Source organism: Struthio camelus, chromosome 3, assembly GCF_040807025.1.
Source record: "Struthio camelus isolate bStrCam1 chromosome 3, bStrCam1.hap1, whole genome shotgun sequence".
NCBI lineage: Eukaryota > Metazoa > Chordata > Aves > Struthioniformes > Struthionidae > Struthio > Struthio camelus.
Window position 1 is genome coordinate 30,468,697 of NC_090944.1, and position 17,037 is coordinate 30,485,733.

General features: G+C 42.3%; 1 protein-coding gene across 12 annotated transcripts in view; it reads left to right on the top strand.

The window, feature by feature from the left end:
* The first annotated feature begins 2,887 nt into the window (after positions 1-2,887).
* The window catches only part of FBXO25 (F-box protein 25), a 37,249-nt gene continuing 23,099 nt past the window's right edge, over positions 2,888-17,037 (top strand). For 2 of the 12 annotated variants that reach the window (XM_068937296.1, XM_068937303.1), the window contains exons 1-6: positions 2,906-2,998; positions 3,659-3,729; positions 4,078-4,148; positions 8,669-8,812; positions 12,829-12,932; positions 14,253-14,302. In XM_068937296.1, coding sequence (XP_068793397.1) covers positions 8,676-8,812; positions 12,829-12,932; positions 14,253-14,302 — 291 coding nt within the window. In that variant the 5' untranslated portion in view covers positions 2,906-2,998; positions 3,659-3,729; positions 4,078-4,148; positions 8,669-8,675. Of the gene's footprint in view, positions 2,999-3,658; positions 3,730-4,077; positions 4,149-5,354; positions 5,425-6,238; positions 6,262-8,668; positions 8,813-12,828; positions 12,933-14,252; positions 14,303-17,037 lie in introns of those variants that run through there. The other 10 variants (XM_068937295.1, XM_068937301.1, XM_068937298.1 and 7 more) reach the window with 6 other exon arrangements.

Sequence of the window (17,037 nt, forward strand, 5' to 3'; positions counted from 1 at the left end):
TGTCACTGAATCACAGAATCACAGAATGGTTTAGGTTGGAAGGGACCTCTGGAGATCATCTAGTCCAACCTCCCTGCTCAAGCAGGGGCCTATACAGCATATTTGCCCAGGATTGCATCCAGACGGGTTTTGAAGATCTCCAGGGAAGGAGACTCCACTACCTCTCTGGGCAACCTGTTCCAATGCCCTGACACCCTCACAGGGAAGAAGCTTTTCCTCAGGTTCAGATGGAACTGCCTGTGGTTCAGTTTCTGCCCGTTGCCTCTTGTCCTGTCGCTGGGCACCACGGAGAAGAGACTGGCCCCATCATCTTGACACCGTCCCTTCAGATACTTGTACACGTTGATGAGATCGTCTCTCAGTCTTCTCTTCTCCAGGCTCAACAGGCCCAGCTCTCGCAGCCTTTCTTCAGAGGAGAGGTGCTCCAGGCCCCTCATCATCTTGGTAGCTGGACTCTTTCCAGGAGTGCCATGTCTCTCTTGTCCTGGGGAGCCCAGAACTGGACCGAGCATTCCAGGTGAGGCCTCCCCAGGGCTGAGGAGAGGGGCAGGATCACCTCCGTCCACCTGCTGGCAACACTCTGACTAATGCACCCCAGGAGACCCTTCTTGGCCACAAGGGCACACGGCTGCCCATGGTGAACTTGATGTCCACCAGGACTGCCAGGGCCTTCTCTGCAGAGCTGCTTTCCAGCAGGTCAACCCCCAGCCTGTCCTGCTGCCTGGGGTTATTCCTCCCCAGGTGCAGGATCCTGCACTTGCCTTTGTTGAACTTCAGGAGGTTCCTCTCTGCCCAGCTCTCCAGCCTGTCCAGGTCCCTCTGAAGGGCAGCACAGCCTTCTGGTGTGTCAGCCATTCCTTCCAGTTTAGTATCACCAGCAAACTTCCTAAGAGTGCGCTCTGTCCCTTCATCCAGGTCATCGGTGAATACATTGAACAAGACTGGACCCCTGGGGGACACCATTAACTACAGGCCTCCAACCAGAGTCTGCGCCACTGACCACAGAATTTTGTACATTTTTAACTTAGACAAGTGGCTTTGTGCTAAAAGAAAAGGCCACATTGTTGCAGTTCCCTCTTATGTGTAATTAATTTAAATAGGCTGAAGCTAGCAGGGAAAATACGATAATAGCTGGATCTGAGCAGGGGTGAATATTCAGGAAGTAGAGGAGTTGTCATGGAAAAGTGAATTGCTTATGAACCTCAGCTATTAATGATTGTATTAACTTTGGAGGGCAAATCAAAACATGTGACTGCCCACACTGGGAACAGGCTCTTATCGTTTTCTTTCTAGTACCTAGACCACAAAAGAGAAAAAGGTACAAGAAACACATCTCTGTAGCCTCTGCATATTTTGTCCTTTTACGGCATGTGATTCCCAGGGTTCCTGTCCACCAAGGGGGCTTGATAATTAAGGGAGCAAGTACCAGTTCTGGGGATACCACCTCTATTTATGCAATATTTCTCCTATTTGTTGCATGTCAGCATTGTCTTAAGGTCCTCCAGCCTTCAGAAGTTCTGCACAGCACTATTCACACATCTTTATCTGAATCTTTTTCCTCTCCGTGTTCAAGTTCCTCCAATCAGACAGGAAGCTGCCAGGCTCCCCCATTACCAAGTTTACTTCTAACATTTTTCTGTCCATATAACGTGTATAGTGACTCCCACCACTTAAGATACTCCCAACATGGTGGCACTCATCTAATAGCTCTAGGAGGAGAGTAAGGGGGAAACATCTCAGGACTTTTCCTTTGGCAGCTTATCTTCTTTCTTCATTAAGAATTTATGCTAGTGAAAGTGCTTGTGCTTCTGCACGAAAAAATGTGCTGTCTTTCAGCATTTACTGCCTAGTCCTCAGCTAAATACAAGACTATTATATCATTCGTTGCGATCTGAGTCACTTTTGGATCTGTCCAGCTCATGAGGGCCCTTCTACTAAGTCAAATCCCACCTGCCCTAGAAGATCAGCTGCACCAGGCCTGCAAGGTAACTGTGTACTGGTCTTATGTCCAGACTCCTCCAGAGGGGGAGAGAAAAAAGGTGAAGGGAGCTGGAGATGACAGGTTTTTTTCCCAACATGCAGCAAATTGTATAGAGTTAGATCCAAAAAAGCAAAGGAAGGCTCTTTTACGAGCTGAGCAAGCAGATTTAAGAGTCACTGGCAGACTAGAGTGGAAACTAAGTGATATCGATTCTTAAACTTGCTGGCTGATCTTTTCAGGACCAGGAGCACTGGAAACCTCGGGCAAGGTCAGGTGCATCCTGACTCCTCTCCACCACCCGTAGGGGACATCTTTGGCACAGAACCGCCCATTCTGTCTTCCTCCAGCTGCCTATTTCCATAAAACTCGCGGGAACTAGCGTATCCTTAAGCCAACCCCTTCCCCTTCGAATCGGACTGAAATCAGTGAACGGGTTTAAAAACTGAAGCAAAGAACCGGCAGCCAGCACGATCTCTTTTTTCCCCTTAGGATCCCAGCTAGGCTAAAACACTCCTTTGAGTCTAAAACGCTCCAGACGCGGCATGAAGCTGCCACACAACGCACGTGTCTCCGCACTCACTTTTAAAACATCCAGCCAGCTCGCCGCTTTGGGGAGCGCCAAGGGCGAGCGCCCCGCGACGCCCCTGCGGCCTGGCGCGCGGCCCCGCCGCGGCCGTTGCGCGTCCGTTGCTCAGCGCCAGGAGCACCTCCCCCGCCCGGCCCCGCCCCGCCCCCAGCGCCTCGGCCCCGCCCCCCACAGCGCCCCCCTCCCTCCGACCAAAACATTTACACGTGCTTCTAGCTACCCCCCCCCTCACGTGACGCGACTGGCCCGCGCCTGCCGGCGACGCCGCCAGCCTCCTCGGCCAATGGAGAAGCGCGCTGCCGGGTAGCAACAAGCGCCGCGACAGACGGCCAATCAGCGGGGCCGGGGGCGTGGAGAGCGCAGGCCGATGCTACTTCCGTCAATAGCCTCGCGGCCTGGGCCCAGCGCGGGAGGGGGTGCGGGGCTGTCAGGTACGGGGGGCCGGCGGCGAGAGGCGGTGTGGGGCGGGGGTGAGGGGCCGGGGGGGGGGAGGTTAGAGGCTGTGAGGGGCTGGGTTGGGGTGAGAGGCGGTGTGGGGCGAGTGTGAGGGGCCAGGAGGTGAGAGGCGGTGTGGGGCGGGGGTGAGGGGCCGGGGGGGTGAGAGGCGGTGGGGATGAGAGGCGGTGCAGGGTGGGTGTGAGGGGCCGGGGGGGTTTGAGAGGCGGTGCGGGGTGGGTGTGAGGGGCCGGGGGGGGGGGAGAGGCGGTGTGGGGTGGGTGTGAGGGGCCGGGGGGGGGGGGGAAGAGGCGGTGGGGATGAGAGGCGGTGCAGGGTGGGTGTGAGGGGCCGGGGGGGGGGGGTTGAGAGGCGGTGCGGGGTGGGTGTGAGGGGCCGGGGGGGGGGGAGTTGAGAGGCGGTGCGGGGTGGGTGTGGGGCCGGAGATCAGAAGCGGTGTGAGGTGGGTGGAGGGGCCGGGGCGGAGTCTGGGCGATGTGGGGCGAGTATAGAGCCAGAGCTCCTTAGAAGAGCGAGGGTTGGGACAGGGTCAGGGTGAAAGGAAGAAGCAGAGGGTACAAAGTTCATTTGGGATGAATGAGCAGGTTAAGGCACCTTATTTGGAAGTGAAAGTTGGATGGGTTGGTTCTGCTTAGACTGCTGTATGAGGACGTAACAGCCGGAATAAGCGTGGGACAAGAGGAGCTGACGGGACTGGGCATCAGAGGTTAGTGTGGGGTGGGTGTGAGGGGCTGAGGGGATGGGTCAGAGGGTGGTGTGGGGTGGGCATCAGAGGCAGTGTGGAGAATGTGTGGTGGGCATGAGAGGTGGTGTGGGGCAGGTGTGGTGGGGTGGGGGTGAGGGGTGGGAGGGTGAGAGGTGGGTGAGGGGTGATAAGGGGTGAGGTCTGGGTGATGTGGGGCAAGTATAGAGCCAGAACTCCTTAGCAGAGCAAGGGTTGGGACAGGGTCAGGGTGAAAGGAAGAAGCAGAGGGTACAAAGTTCATTTGGGATGAATGAGCAGGTTAAGGCACCTTATTTGGAAGTGAAAGTTGGATGGGTTGGTTCTGCTTAGACTGCTGTATGAGGACGTAACAGCCGGGATAAGCGTGGGACAAGAGGAGCTGACGGGACTGGGCATCAGAGGTATTGTGGGGTGGGTGTGAGGGGCTGAGGGGACGGGTCAGAGGGTGGTGTGGGGTGGGCATCAGAGGCAGTGTGGAGAATGGGGGGGAGTGGGGAGGTGGATGTGAAGGGAGTCAGAGGTGGTACGGAGCATTTGTGAGGGGCTGGGGGGAGTGAGTGGCAGTGTGGGGTGGGGATATGGGGGCAGAAGTAATGTGGGTGGATGTGAGGGCTGGAGAGACGGAGGTTGTGTGGAGGGGGTTTGAGAGCCAAGGGAGCTGAGGCAGTGTGGGATGGGTTTGAGGGGCCAGGGGTCACAGGTGGTATGGGGTGTCTGTGGGGGCTGGGGTACTGAGGTAGTGTGGGGCAAATTGAGCATATGAGGCTGGCGGAGGTGGATTGGGAGTAGATATTAGAGGACCATGGGTCTTGGGCTTTTGGATGGAATGTGGAGCAGAGTGGGCACCCAGAGCTGCAGTAGTTTGAGACTAGTATTATAGGCAGGACGGGCAGATGGCACTAGGGGAGTGGGTGTGAGGGGAAGGGTAGATGGGGCTGGGGAACTTGGCTGGAAGTGTAGGGTTTAGGAGTATCAACCAGATGCACAGGGATGGGGGGATTTGGAGGAGCAAGGATTGGGACAGCAGCAGGTTGAAGGGAAGAAGCAGAGGGTACAAAGTTCAGTTGGGATATTCAAATGAGCAGGTTACGCACCTTATTTGGAAGTGAAAGTTGAATGGGTTGGTTCCACTTAGACTGCTATATGGGAACACCTGGAATAGGGGTGGACAAGAGAAGCTGAGGAGTGGATGCTTGTGATCTTGCAGAAGTCTGAGGTTTGGTTTGAAATGGTCATTTGATATGAAGAAATGTATGGGGCATAATGAAGTGTGGAATCAGATTCTAATCTCTGACTCCCAGTGATTGACTGGGTTAGCTCTGTGAAGGTGGCATCATCTCTTTGTAATGCAAGGGTAAAGGAGCAGTTTCTGTTGAAAACAGAGCTGCTGAAAGGATTTTGTTAGCAGGGTAAGGGTAGAGATGAGGATACTGTTGGACTGTTAGGGAATGGGAAGGACCTTACTTATTCCCAACATGTTGGCAAGAGTCTTGATGGTCAATAACAAGAGTGGTTTGGATCTGGATTATACATTCCTAAGCGTCTGACAGATCTTCCCCAGTAAAGAGGCAGAGTAGTAGGATGTCTTCTTGCAATTTTGGATGTTACTATAGTGGTGTTTACTTTGTGGTGAGTTACCCACCTCACTGAAAGCAGAACTGCCTTAGAAGTGCAAGGGTGAGTAGAGCAGTTACTGTAATTTCAAACTGTAATAAGTTTGACATAAACAGCCCTCGTCTTGTATGCTTCTTGTTGTTTCCTCAATATTTTTTTTGCCTTCTGGGAAAAAAAAAAAAGGTGTGTGATGCAAAGCAAACAACCTGTTCTTCTGAAACATAGAGTGGTAGAGTAGTAAAGAACCATGGCCCTACTGCATTTTCTCCAAAATCTAAGTCTAGGGAGCCAAACTTTTGCTGTGATGAAAGTTTAAACATGATAAACAGTTACTTTCTGCACATTTTATGTGGGCGTAGATTCAGTAACTCTTGGAAGCCAGTTCTGGTCTGCAAGCCAACCCTGAAAGTGTTGTGTTAGTGGAATGCCGTGCTGGGAAGCAGAGTGAGCATGGACAGAGCAAAACCTCAAATGTTCAAGCGGACATGCTCCGTGATCACTTGCTTTGAGAGATCTGTATAGGAAGTTGTTTAGGATACACTACAGTTTCTTAAAATTTGGTCACTTGCGCACTCCTAACAAGTTAACAATGATTAAATCTACAGTCCTACAAATAGACTTTGCTAAAGGAAGTGAAATGCAATGGGATTTTTTCCGATTGTATATGAGCTGTTACTAAATGAATATGTCTACAGTTCTGACTCCATGCGCTACACTTCTTGAGCGTGGGTAAAAGTCCTTCTACAGATTTTCCGCTTGTGGGATGCGTTCTTAACTTGCACAATAATGAAACTATGTCTTGGACTAAGAATATCTGTTTCTTTGGGGGAAAAAATTAGGTCAACCTGTGCCAACCTCAGAGTTACAGACTCTCTGTAATCATCTTCCACAAATGCTTAAGTAAGTTTAAATAAGTTTGTTTAATACATGATCTTTCTAATAGCTTTTATTTTTTTGTCTTAAGAAGGTGATGTGCTGAGTACATCATAGACTTAGATTAAATCATTGGGTTTTTTAGACGCTTTTTGTGTTTAGTATGGATTTCTAGGATTTCTGGAACAAGCATCAGTAGTCTTAGTGTTGACACTTGCTGAGATCATCATTGTTCCTAAAATGCTTAATGCCAATTTTCTTGTGAGAGGGATGATATGAAACTTCATTCTGTATTGAAAACTTGCTATGAAAGATGATCAGTTTGCAAGTCATCTTAAAGATCCAGAAGGTAATTGGGTCTATGGCATGTAGGTATTGAAGCATATCATTTTAACAGCAATAGAGCTCCACAGGAGGAAGTTATATCTAGCACTTATACTGATTGCTGTATATCCTCAAACTGGTGTTTTTTCCAAGGTTCAAGAATTTATAAAGCATACAAAGCACCTTATTCTGTAACAGTATTATGATTAGCTTTTGGACTTTTGATACTTCCATCCACTTGAGCAAAATATTTCATGTTGTCTTATGTTGCTTTAAGAAAGATTTTATTTATATTTATCTTCCTTTTTTTGTAACTTATCCTGCTAACTGATAACAATACACCTGTGTTACCTTGCTGCACATATATCATCTCAGTGTTATCCCATTCAGTCTCTAATCATCTCTGTGGTTCTGAATTCTTTCAAGTTTCTAATTTTTGGGTAATGAGATGTACCTAGGATAGTGCTTTATATCTGGTCAGTAGTTCTGATACAGAAGTAGGTTGTGAGCTCTGTATATGTAGATGTGGTTCAAAAATTTTTCTTTCATGTTATTCTAGGGCTACATATTTTTGACTTGACGTCTGCTGCTTTCCTAGTTTTTTTCAGTGACTTAAAAATATTTGAGATAAAAGCTGCTTATCTTGGAGGGATTAAAATACTTTAAGCTATGTTATTCTGAAATGCATGCATGAGCACCAACTATTTAAACAGATGCATCATAAAAATGAGAGATCTTAATTTCAGCCTAAATGAGACATTTTAAGCAATTTGGAGCAAAGCATATTATGGTTCATATTTGCTAGGAAACAATAAAAAGACTGGAAACCCAGATAAGGTGTGAATAGAGACTGTGGTAGGTTGAGGAAAAAGAAATTGCTACATGCTAGAAATGATTGCTGTTGGATACAGAGGAGTGCAGTTATGAATAGTAAGGGAAATTTTGTCAGTGCTGACGCTAAACAATGCACTTCCAGTTTTTTTTTTTTTTTTTTTAAAAGAGAAGCCTGGTTCATGCAATTTGTATTTCTTAAGGCTTTTTCATGTTTCTGTTCCTTCTGCTGATTTAACTGATGTATCAGGCAAATTCTGGTTAGGAGTGCAAATGGATGAATCAATTCATACGATCATGTTTGACTGATCTGGCCTGATATGTTTCAAGTGGAAAGAAAGGTTAGGAAATGCACAGTTACTAGGAACAAAACTGTTGGTGTTCTATTTTACCATATATTTCAAATATGATAGTACTAATTTTTTCTCTGTTTACAGCTTGCACATGAAATCTCTAGTTACAAACGTGCTGCTCCTTATTTTATAACAAATGGGAAAAAGAGGGTAAGAGATAGCAAGATAAGATTTTTGAAGTGTAGAAAACTTTTTTGTTCAAATTCTTTGAGTTCATATGTATTAGAAGTGAATCCCCATTTCGAAAAGGGGTAGCAGAACGCTGAATGATACATCTGTGATGGCTTGCATCTCTTTGTAGATGTTTGTAGTTAGACATTTAACAATTGACTTTATATTGCAGTCTCCGTTTGTCCTGGATATCTAGTTAATAGCTGAACTTGCTTGGGAGGTGATTCTGAACAACAACTGAAAAAAAATATTTGGGAAAATGAGGCTTCCCTTACTGGGAATTCACTATATTACAGTATAGCACTATCTCAGTATTTAGAACTCTTAGAGAATAAATAAAAGGAGTAACATGGACTTGTGCTTGCTAAACTTCTTGAGAGTCATTCATTAGTCAGATCTCAAAATCAGTAATGTGTTTGTATCCTATATAATCTACTCTTGACGCTATCAGCCTTGCTCTTTTTGGTATCATCCCTTTCCTGGATTACTGCGATACTTTTATTTGTTTCCTGAAGAACTAGGAAACCTACCATGATCTGATAAATGCTAAAGAGGCAACAAGAATGAAGTTACAAAATCAAAGTACTTGGGAAACATTGTATCTGTTTCTTAGCCGCTCTACAGAGAACTCTCTCCTCAGTGTGTAACCATTAGTTTCTTTTAAGCTTGAAGGGAATGCTGAAATAATGACAAGATGTTCTGCAGCATTTCTTAATTATTAAATACTGTGCATACAATCCTCTTACTGCTTATAGAGAAACCATGCCGTTTTTGGGCCAAGACTGGAGATCCCCTGGATGGAGATGGATTAAAACAGCAGATGGATGGAAACGATCTGAACCCTTCAGTCCTGCACTTCAGGATGGGAATAGTCAGCTTAGTGACATCAGTCACAGTGTGTAAGTTCCAGAAGATGATTGTCTCAAGTGATAGTGGATGGGAAGGCAAAGGTTCACTTGATTTCCATTCAAACTAGGAATGTTGTAATACATGATCTTCTCAGCATATATAAGAAGCGTACAAAACAACCATGTGCTTTATTTAACTAGGCAGATAGGATACTCCTCTGTAGACTTATCTACCTCTCACCCTAAACTGTATAGAGAACTTGACTGTTTATGTTAGGAGGATTGCTTCATGAGTTGCTTATTTTAAGCAAACTAGATCCAATCCTATGCTGTATGTCTTTTTAAAAAATAAATCAAGTATAATTTAAAGGTGAATGTGATGTTTGTAAATTCCAAATGCAAAGGGCCTACTGAAGTTTGTGGCGATTCTGTAGCACATGCATGACTCTATGTGCCCCTGCAGAACAGGTGAGAAATACATTAGTTTGAGACTGAAGTAAAATAATACTTGTGGCAGATATCCATAGTCTGGTGTGATATAAATGATTTTGTCCAAACAAATTCCTTCTTGGTTTCTTCACTAAGAGGTAATTGTCAGGGATAGCGTTCTTGGTTATACATTCCAGCTGAATAGATTTGTAATGAGAAAAGGGGGCATTTGATATTCTTCCTCTTAGTCCAATAGAAGGTACAGTAACTGATTTGATCTAGAGGGAATTTTTTGGCTAGCTAGGACCTGCTGAACTCTTGCACCTGTTTTCTAAATATGTGAAATGAACCTCAAATGAGTAATTGAGCAGTGAGGAATTCTTAGGTTACTGAGCTTACCGTGAGCTACTGCTTTCTTCATGCCTTCTTATTTTTGTGCTTACCTGCTGCTGATATTATTTAGCCTTTGTTTTCCATACAGTCAGGACACTGAATATGAAAGATTGTTTGCCTGGAATACTGTTCAGCATGCTTCCAACTTAAAAGTTGTCTTAAATATCTATGGAAAAATCATTTCTTCCCTCTTTGCATATATCCTTACAGATACAGGTGACAAATTAAAGGAAAAATAATATAATTCTGATTGATGCCTGTTTGCCTAGTCACTAAATCACTGTATTTTGTAGGCTACTTTAATGAATATTACTTGGCAAGTATGACACAAATGATTCTCATTTTTGTAAATATCAGTGTAAATTGTCAAGGATTTTGCTCTTTTGATCCTAGTCGTATGTTCATCCGTTCTCCAGAGAAAAAGATCAGTTTTTGTATCACTACTTCAAGCAAAAAGATCTTTTTTTTTCCTCTTAGCCTTCAAGCATGGGGGTTGTCTTTCCAGAGTTAGATTTAAAAGAACTATTTTTGGGAAAAATAGAGTCTTAAAGCTCAAGACTAAAATAAGAACATTAGTCTAATTTGAAGGGCGTGGTCATGAAATGCCCTAGAAAAAAAGGTTTTCATGATATCTGAAGTGGCTCATGACTTGGATTTCTTAAGCTAGCTTGCTGATTTTTCAGAATCCCATGCTTAGCTAGCACTGTGGTCTTCAGCACACACCTTCATCTGTAATGATCCTACAGTTTCCTATTTTCATCCTACACATCTGCTACTTACCTAAGCCAAGCTGTACCACATCAGTTCTGTGCTCTGTATTTTTTCCCTGTTTTTACTCTGCTTCTGTCTATTCAGTTAAAGTACATAGTGTCTAAACCTGAACTGCAGAATCAAAGTTGGCACTGCTTGGTATAGTGATACTACTTCGGAGTAACTTCACTACAGTTTGAGAAGTTTGGATCTATGAGTTGCTTTTTGCTGTTAAACGTTTTGCTGTTAATGCTTTTTAACAAAATATCATAGATTAATTTGGGTTGAAAGGTGCTCTGGAGGCTGGCTGGTCCAAACTCCCACACAAAGGAGGGCCAACTGAAACAAGGTCGTGAAAGGCCTTGTCCAGATGAGTTTTATACATCTCCAGGGGTGGAGACTCCACAGCCTCTCTTGACTCCTGTCCAAAGTTTTGTTATCCTTGCTATAATTCTCTCCTGCTCTCCTCTTTCCCCCTCAAAAAAAAACTAATAGGATTTTCCATTATTGTAGCTTGCGTCCATTGCTGCTTGACTTTATTAGTGTATGCCACCAGGAACAGTCTAGCTATTTTTTTTATATGCTCCCATTAGAGTTAAAGACTGTAATAAGATTCCCCCCTCCCATCGTCCCCCAGTTTTCTCTTAAGACTGAACAAACTCATTTCTCTCATCCTCATGTATCTTGTGCTCCTACACCTAATCAGCTTGGTATGTCATTTGTTGGACTTGTTCTAGTAAGTCAGTATCTTTTTCATATTGGGGAGCCAAAAACTGGACACTACTGCAGATGAGGTCTCTCAAGTGCCAACTAGAGGGCAGTGTCAGTTCTTTCAGTGTGCTGGCTACACTTTTGTTAATACAGCCCGGGATGTGGCTGCCTTTTTTTCAATGCAAGGGCCCACTGCGGACCTTGTTCAATTTGTTGTCCACCAAGACCTGTGGCTCCTTTTCTGCAAGGCTGCTTCCTATCCCATCTGTGCCCAGCCTGTACTGGTGCATCGGGTTATTACATCGCAGGTGCAGGGCTTCATATAGAAATAGAACAGCATATTATGTTTTGCTGGTTAGTTGTACTGTTAGTTGGTTAGTTGTACTTTGGGATTTAAACTGGATAATTCAGATGAAACAAAACATTTGTGTCTTCTCAATTTGTGCAGCTTTAAGCTGAGCTAGTTTTTACTGATTACAGCAATTTTTAAAATGCTTTTGGTACAGTGTGTAGTCATCCTTTTGAAAAGATTGTTCAAGACAAAGTTTTATCTATACAAACTAGTAGCAATAGACTTTACTATGTAATGCATGCCAGCTAATGCCTAGATGCAAGTTATTTTTGAATGTACCCTTGTCCTTCAGTTTGAAAACATTCAGCTATTGCTAGATTAATTAAAGTTTAGCATGACAGTGATAAATAGACTCATCTGGCAAATTTCAAATTTAAAAAAAAAAAGTGAAAGTAGTGAGTGGGAAAAGGCTTATATACAATTTTCTTGTCAAAGAATGATGACAGGAAAATAAAATAGTCTTATAATTGAACTTCAGTTCTGCATAGCTTTAGTTATTCTGCTTATCTACACAGGACTGCTGCCTTTATAGGAAGAAGGAACTTATCTGTATACTAGAAAAATGAACACTCATTCTTATCTATATTGCTATGCCTTATAATTATCTATACAAATGGAAAGTAAAACCTTCATTAATGAAACTGTAGACTTTTATGTAGTACCAGTAGCTTTTTTAATATATGAGTTTTAGAAAGGTCAGTTTATGCAGCAAAACTTTATTAATAATATTTTTTTATTTGGCTATTCTGTATAACCCTCAGTGTCAGGTTACATAGCTATCTGTCAGAAGTAACATAGGTATAGTTGATCCTGCCTGTGAGAAGGGAGGTAGACTGCATGATTCTTGATGTCCTACCAGTCATTAGTAAAGCAGAATGGTAACTCCTAAATTATGTACAGGGTTGTGATTAGGGCATTTATTTGAAGTATTCATGCATTTGTCAAAAAGTTTCTTTGCCCATAAGTTGACAGTAGTAAAGAGATGTCTGTCTTTGCTAGCTTTCTATCTAGAAAAGTACGTGCAATAATTCTGTACTGGTTTTCACCTGTATGTGCTGTGGAGTTTCACAAGGCTTGGTCCATTTCAAATAAGTGTTTTTTATACACAAGAGCTTTGCAGACGGCTAGTTGTCCAGCTAGTATTGTCTCCTCAGTAGTCGTTCCTAAATGTCACTAATGACTTAAAGTGTTTTTCTAGTAGCTACTTTTTATACGTTTAATTCCTTTGACAAAAAATTCAACAATACTGGGAAGAAAAGGGCAAGACATCTTCTCCCTTAAGATACTTACTGCGATAGACTTTCAGGTAGAGGAACATTATTTTTAAATATGATTTTTTCCCCACTGGCAGACTCTTAATGCAGGGATTTGTAAGTTGTATGCAGTTTAAATATTTAATCCCCGCTATTTTAATTAAATGTTCTTATTTCAGCATCTTAACTGATGATGATGAAGAAATATACAGTACTGAAGACTGTGAATTTGCAACTAAGAAAAGAAAAAAAGATCACTTTAGGAATAATACAAATTCACAATGTAAGTCTGGTTTGTTTTCACTTGTTTTAGAAGACTTTCTTAGGTTCCGCAAAACTGAATATTTATATAATGAGCATTTGTATATGGAGTAGTCCTCTGAATTATGTCTACTTCTCATGTGAAACTTTATTACCGGAAGTGATGCATCTTAACCGAACTGTGGCATTGATCATCTGTTATGTGACTTTCGAAGATCCAGAGATAACTCATTCAAGAGTTGCGATAGCTGAATAACAAATGTCTTCTGATACTAACCTATGTTTTGTTTTGTGGACTTCTCTTGGACGAAATTCTTGTGGATGCTTACGGAAGCTTCTGCTTCAGCAGTTTTATTTTTGCTCAACTCAAATTCTGATTAGTGAAGCTGCTCTAGAATCAGTTCAGAAGTAAATCTCTTCTGTCATAATGCCTACAGCTTTTGATAAAATAAATTTATTGACATTTCATCAAGAATATTTCCTTCATTTTTTTAAATTGATATAGCAAAGCTATTTATGTTAATTTTCATTGTTGAAAGGGTAACTGTACTTTAGGCTGCAAATATACTCATGAGAGCGAGTAAGCTTCTTCAAGTAGAGAATTCAGCAAAGTAAAGAGGTTAGTTGACAACAGCTGCTTTTGGGGTTTCTAATACTTTTGATTTCTGTATTTTTACCTTCCAAAACTGTAACAGAGATGATCTTGGGGAAGGCTGCAAGATTCATCAGGTTTGACTGGGCTTGAAAAGTGTTTCAAAAATTTTGAATGGTGTTACATAAGAGCACAGTTTCATTTGTTGACACATCCAGACTTATAAAAGTGAAAGGACTATGTAATTGCCTTTATTAGTCTTAGAGCTGACTTCTCTGCAGCATCCTACAAATGGCTGGAACAACTGGATGTAAATCAGCCACCTTTACAAAAGAAAATAGACTAGAAAGGTAGCGTCTTCAGGAATAAAAATATTACTCGTTTTTGTGCTCTTCTGTGTGAAGTGCTGAGGAGTCTTTTTGACTATAAAAGGATCAGAAGTCTTGTGAGAAACTGATTGCTTTTGGTACATGGTCAACAGAAATTGCATTATAGCTGTCAATTGTATCCCAACTCTTCAGTGTGATTTATAAATTTATTTAACTTTCCTTTAATGCAATTTAAAGTACATCTCTTCTGAAAACTTATAACCATTCTTTTCAGGCTTTGGAAACTTCCTTCATTAAAACTGTTCTAATATCTTTCTTCTTGTGGAACACTTTATTGAAGGTGGTCCATTTTCTTCAATTAATTTCTAGAAAACGTTATCTGAAGTAGAAGTTAGTTGTTTTTATTTTTGATTTATTTTAGGTTTTTATCATGAAAAATGGATTTATGTTCATAAAGAAAGCACCAGAGAAGTAAGTCCTCCATGCTGTGGACCAAGTCCTACAGTCTTTGTGCTTCTTATTTATATATGCTGTTCGTCAATCAAATGCGTTTGTGCTGTGTCTTCACTGAAATTTCTTCAGCTCTTTTCCCTGGTAACGTGTATTTACATGTTGAGGCAAAGATAAATAAACTTTTACAAGGGTCACTGTGACAGAGATGCAGGAATTCACAGTGGTGTATATGGTGGTCCTTTACTACTTCTGCATGAGATCACTTTATTCCATCTGTAAATATTGTATGTCTTTCTAGGATTAAAAGTATTGAGGGATAAGGGAGAGCAGAATCCAAAGAGTCTCCAAAGAAAGCATCTGCAGGCTGCTACCTGATACTTCAAAATCTTGATGTAAATCTGAACATAAGCAAGTAAAACTTGAGTTTCAAACTTTGCAGAGGGGACCTTTGTGTCCCATGAAGTCCAGCTGCATTTAGTCTGGGATACTAACTGTATCATGCAACTGTAGAGAAAACATGAAGAATCTTGGAATGAGCTCCTGGAAAGCTAAGAGTTCAAGTATGTCCATTGCTTGTAGAGATAGACTATTGTGGGATTTCAGCTTTGTTTCAGGTTGGATTCTTTTGTACTTATCTGGGATAGGTGAAACTCTGGATACCTGTGAGGGTCTCTCTCACCCACACAGTAGAGCCAACAAGAAGGGAGGGAATAAGGAAAGTCTAACCCTAGCTGAGCAGGCCAAAAGTGACTTTCAGTCTTGCAGAGAGACCACAAACAGTGCTCTGCTCAGGAAGAACATGTTGTTGTGGAGAGTCCTTACATACAGGAGGCACTGTAAGACTGCATATGGCAAGCCGGTGAGCTAGAGGTTGCTCTTCTAAATCTGAAGGATATTTCACCAGATTCTTAGCCTGTAATCACAGTTTTATCTTAATCTGTGATAACATGGTCATTTACATGTGTCTGCAAAAGTCTCCTGTATCCTCTTTCCCTTTGCCATCTCAAATTTAGGATGATTGAGGGTGAGGGGAGATGACTGACACCAATCTTTGTGATGTTTTGAACGATAAAACTGTTAAACTGAGTTTTCAGACTACATCGAGGCCAAAACATATATTGCCGAAAAGCACTCATCGCTGTCCTTTACAACCTTATTGTCTTTTACTTGTGTAGAAGTTAGTGTACTGGTGATGTGTGACTGTTTGCTTGGGTTTGTTGTCCGTTCCTAGAGTGGACAAAATACAGGTTTTCACTGCAAGAGAATTCTTGACAAGGCAAGTTTTTGTGGCAATAAGACATGTTAAATGTTTTGTTGTGCAAATTAACTTTTTCTTATCATTACTGTTATCTTCAAATAGTTGATCACCTGTCTTTCCAGTAAAAGATAGTTTTGGATGATTAAATTCATCACCTTCCCCTTCCTCCTGCCCAGTAATTCTTTTCTATAAGTTCAGATATTTAAAGTAAAAGTTAAAAGTCCAGTAGCAGAATGAAAAAGTCTCAAGGAATAAGCACTCCTTAACTTGAAATTGTTGCTCTGAATTTTTAGTTAAATGATCAACAATATATTTTGCAGACATTCTAGGTTTCCTGCTGTGTTTTCCTTCACTGCCTTTTAGTAACAAATATAATCGTACTTGATTTCAAAAGGGCTAGTTCCGGTGACTAGGAAATGTAGGGGTTTTCTCTTGTTGTTGGGTTTTTTGGTTTTTGTTGTTGTTGTTGTTTTTATCTCCTCTCCATACTGCACCCTGAATTTTAGGGCAAAATGACAAGAGTAGGAAGGTCTTGATAAAACATGTGTAAAAGTGTTATGGGGGAGCACTAAAAGCAAATCAAACCAAAATTAACCCAAGAGTATAGTTGAAATAGAGGAGGAGGTGCTTTTGTGTACTTTTCTCCTCATGGTACATTGCAAAGGTAGAGCTGGAGTTTCATAAAAATGTGCTTCTAGCTGTTCAAGGAAGTGTACCTCTCCCACATCCCCTTCACAATTAATCTGAGTTCTTATATAGCGTGAAATATGAAGAACAGATTTTTTTGAGACCACCTTACTAGGTTCACCATCAAGTCTGCTGTCTGATTAGCACTGCAGAAAGTATTGATGCACTAGTGTTCTACAGCCCTCAGAAAACCTGCTTCCCCCCACGCCAGTAAAAATGTGTGCTAATATAAGCCAAGCTAATGTTGCTGTTATATCTCCTTTTATCTTTATTGAAGCTCTTTGTCATATAGGAAAGAAATTTTAATGCATCTGTCACTCTGTTCTGTGCTCCTTTCCCAGTCTTACTCTGTGCTAAAATGCACCATGTAGTCCCGTTATTCAGATGCTGTATTCACGGTGGTGCTTGATGCCAGCCTTTCAGAGGCTGAAAGGCAGAGTCATCATTTAAACCAAATAAATATTTAGTAGTTTTTAACTGACAGGTAAGTAACTGACCAGATGAGAATCTCCAGTAGTAACAACGGGAGAAAAACTTGCTATTTCAGGGAGTCCTGGAATCCATTTGCAACTTTTACTCAATTTAAAACATTTAGTGTTATCTGGAGAGGGACAGTCAGATCGGCAGTAAGTTAAGTTCTGTCTTCAGGCTTTCTTCACAAAAATATTTTGGCTTGATCATACTTTTAGGCGTGGCTTTGGTAGTTGTTTAGCCAGGGAAGAGCCACAATTGGTTAAATTTTAGCAAAAGTTTTGTCGCCTGCAAGTGTTAATCCAATGCTGTCAATCATTCAAGTCATGTATATTGT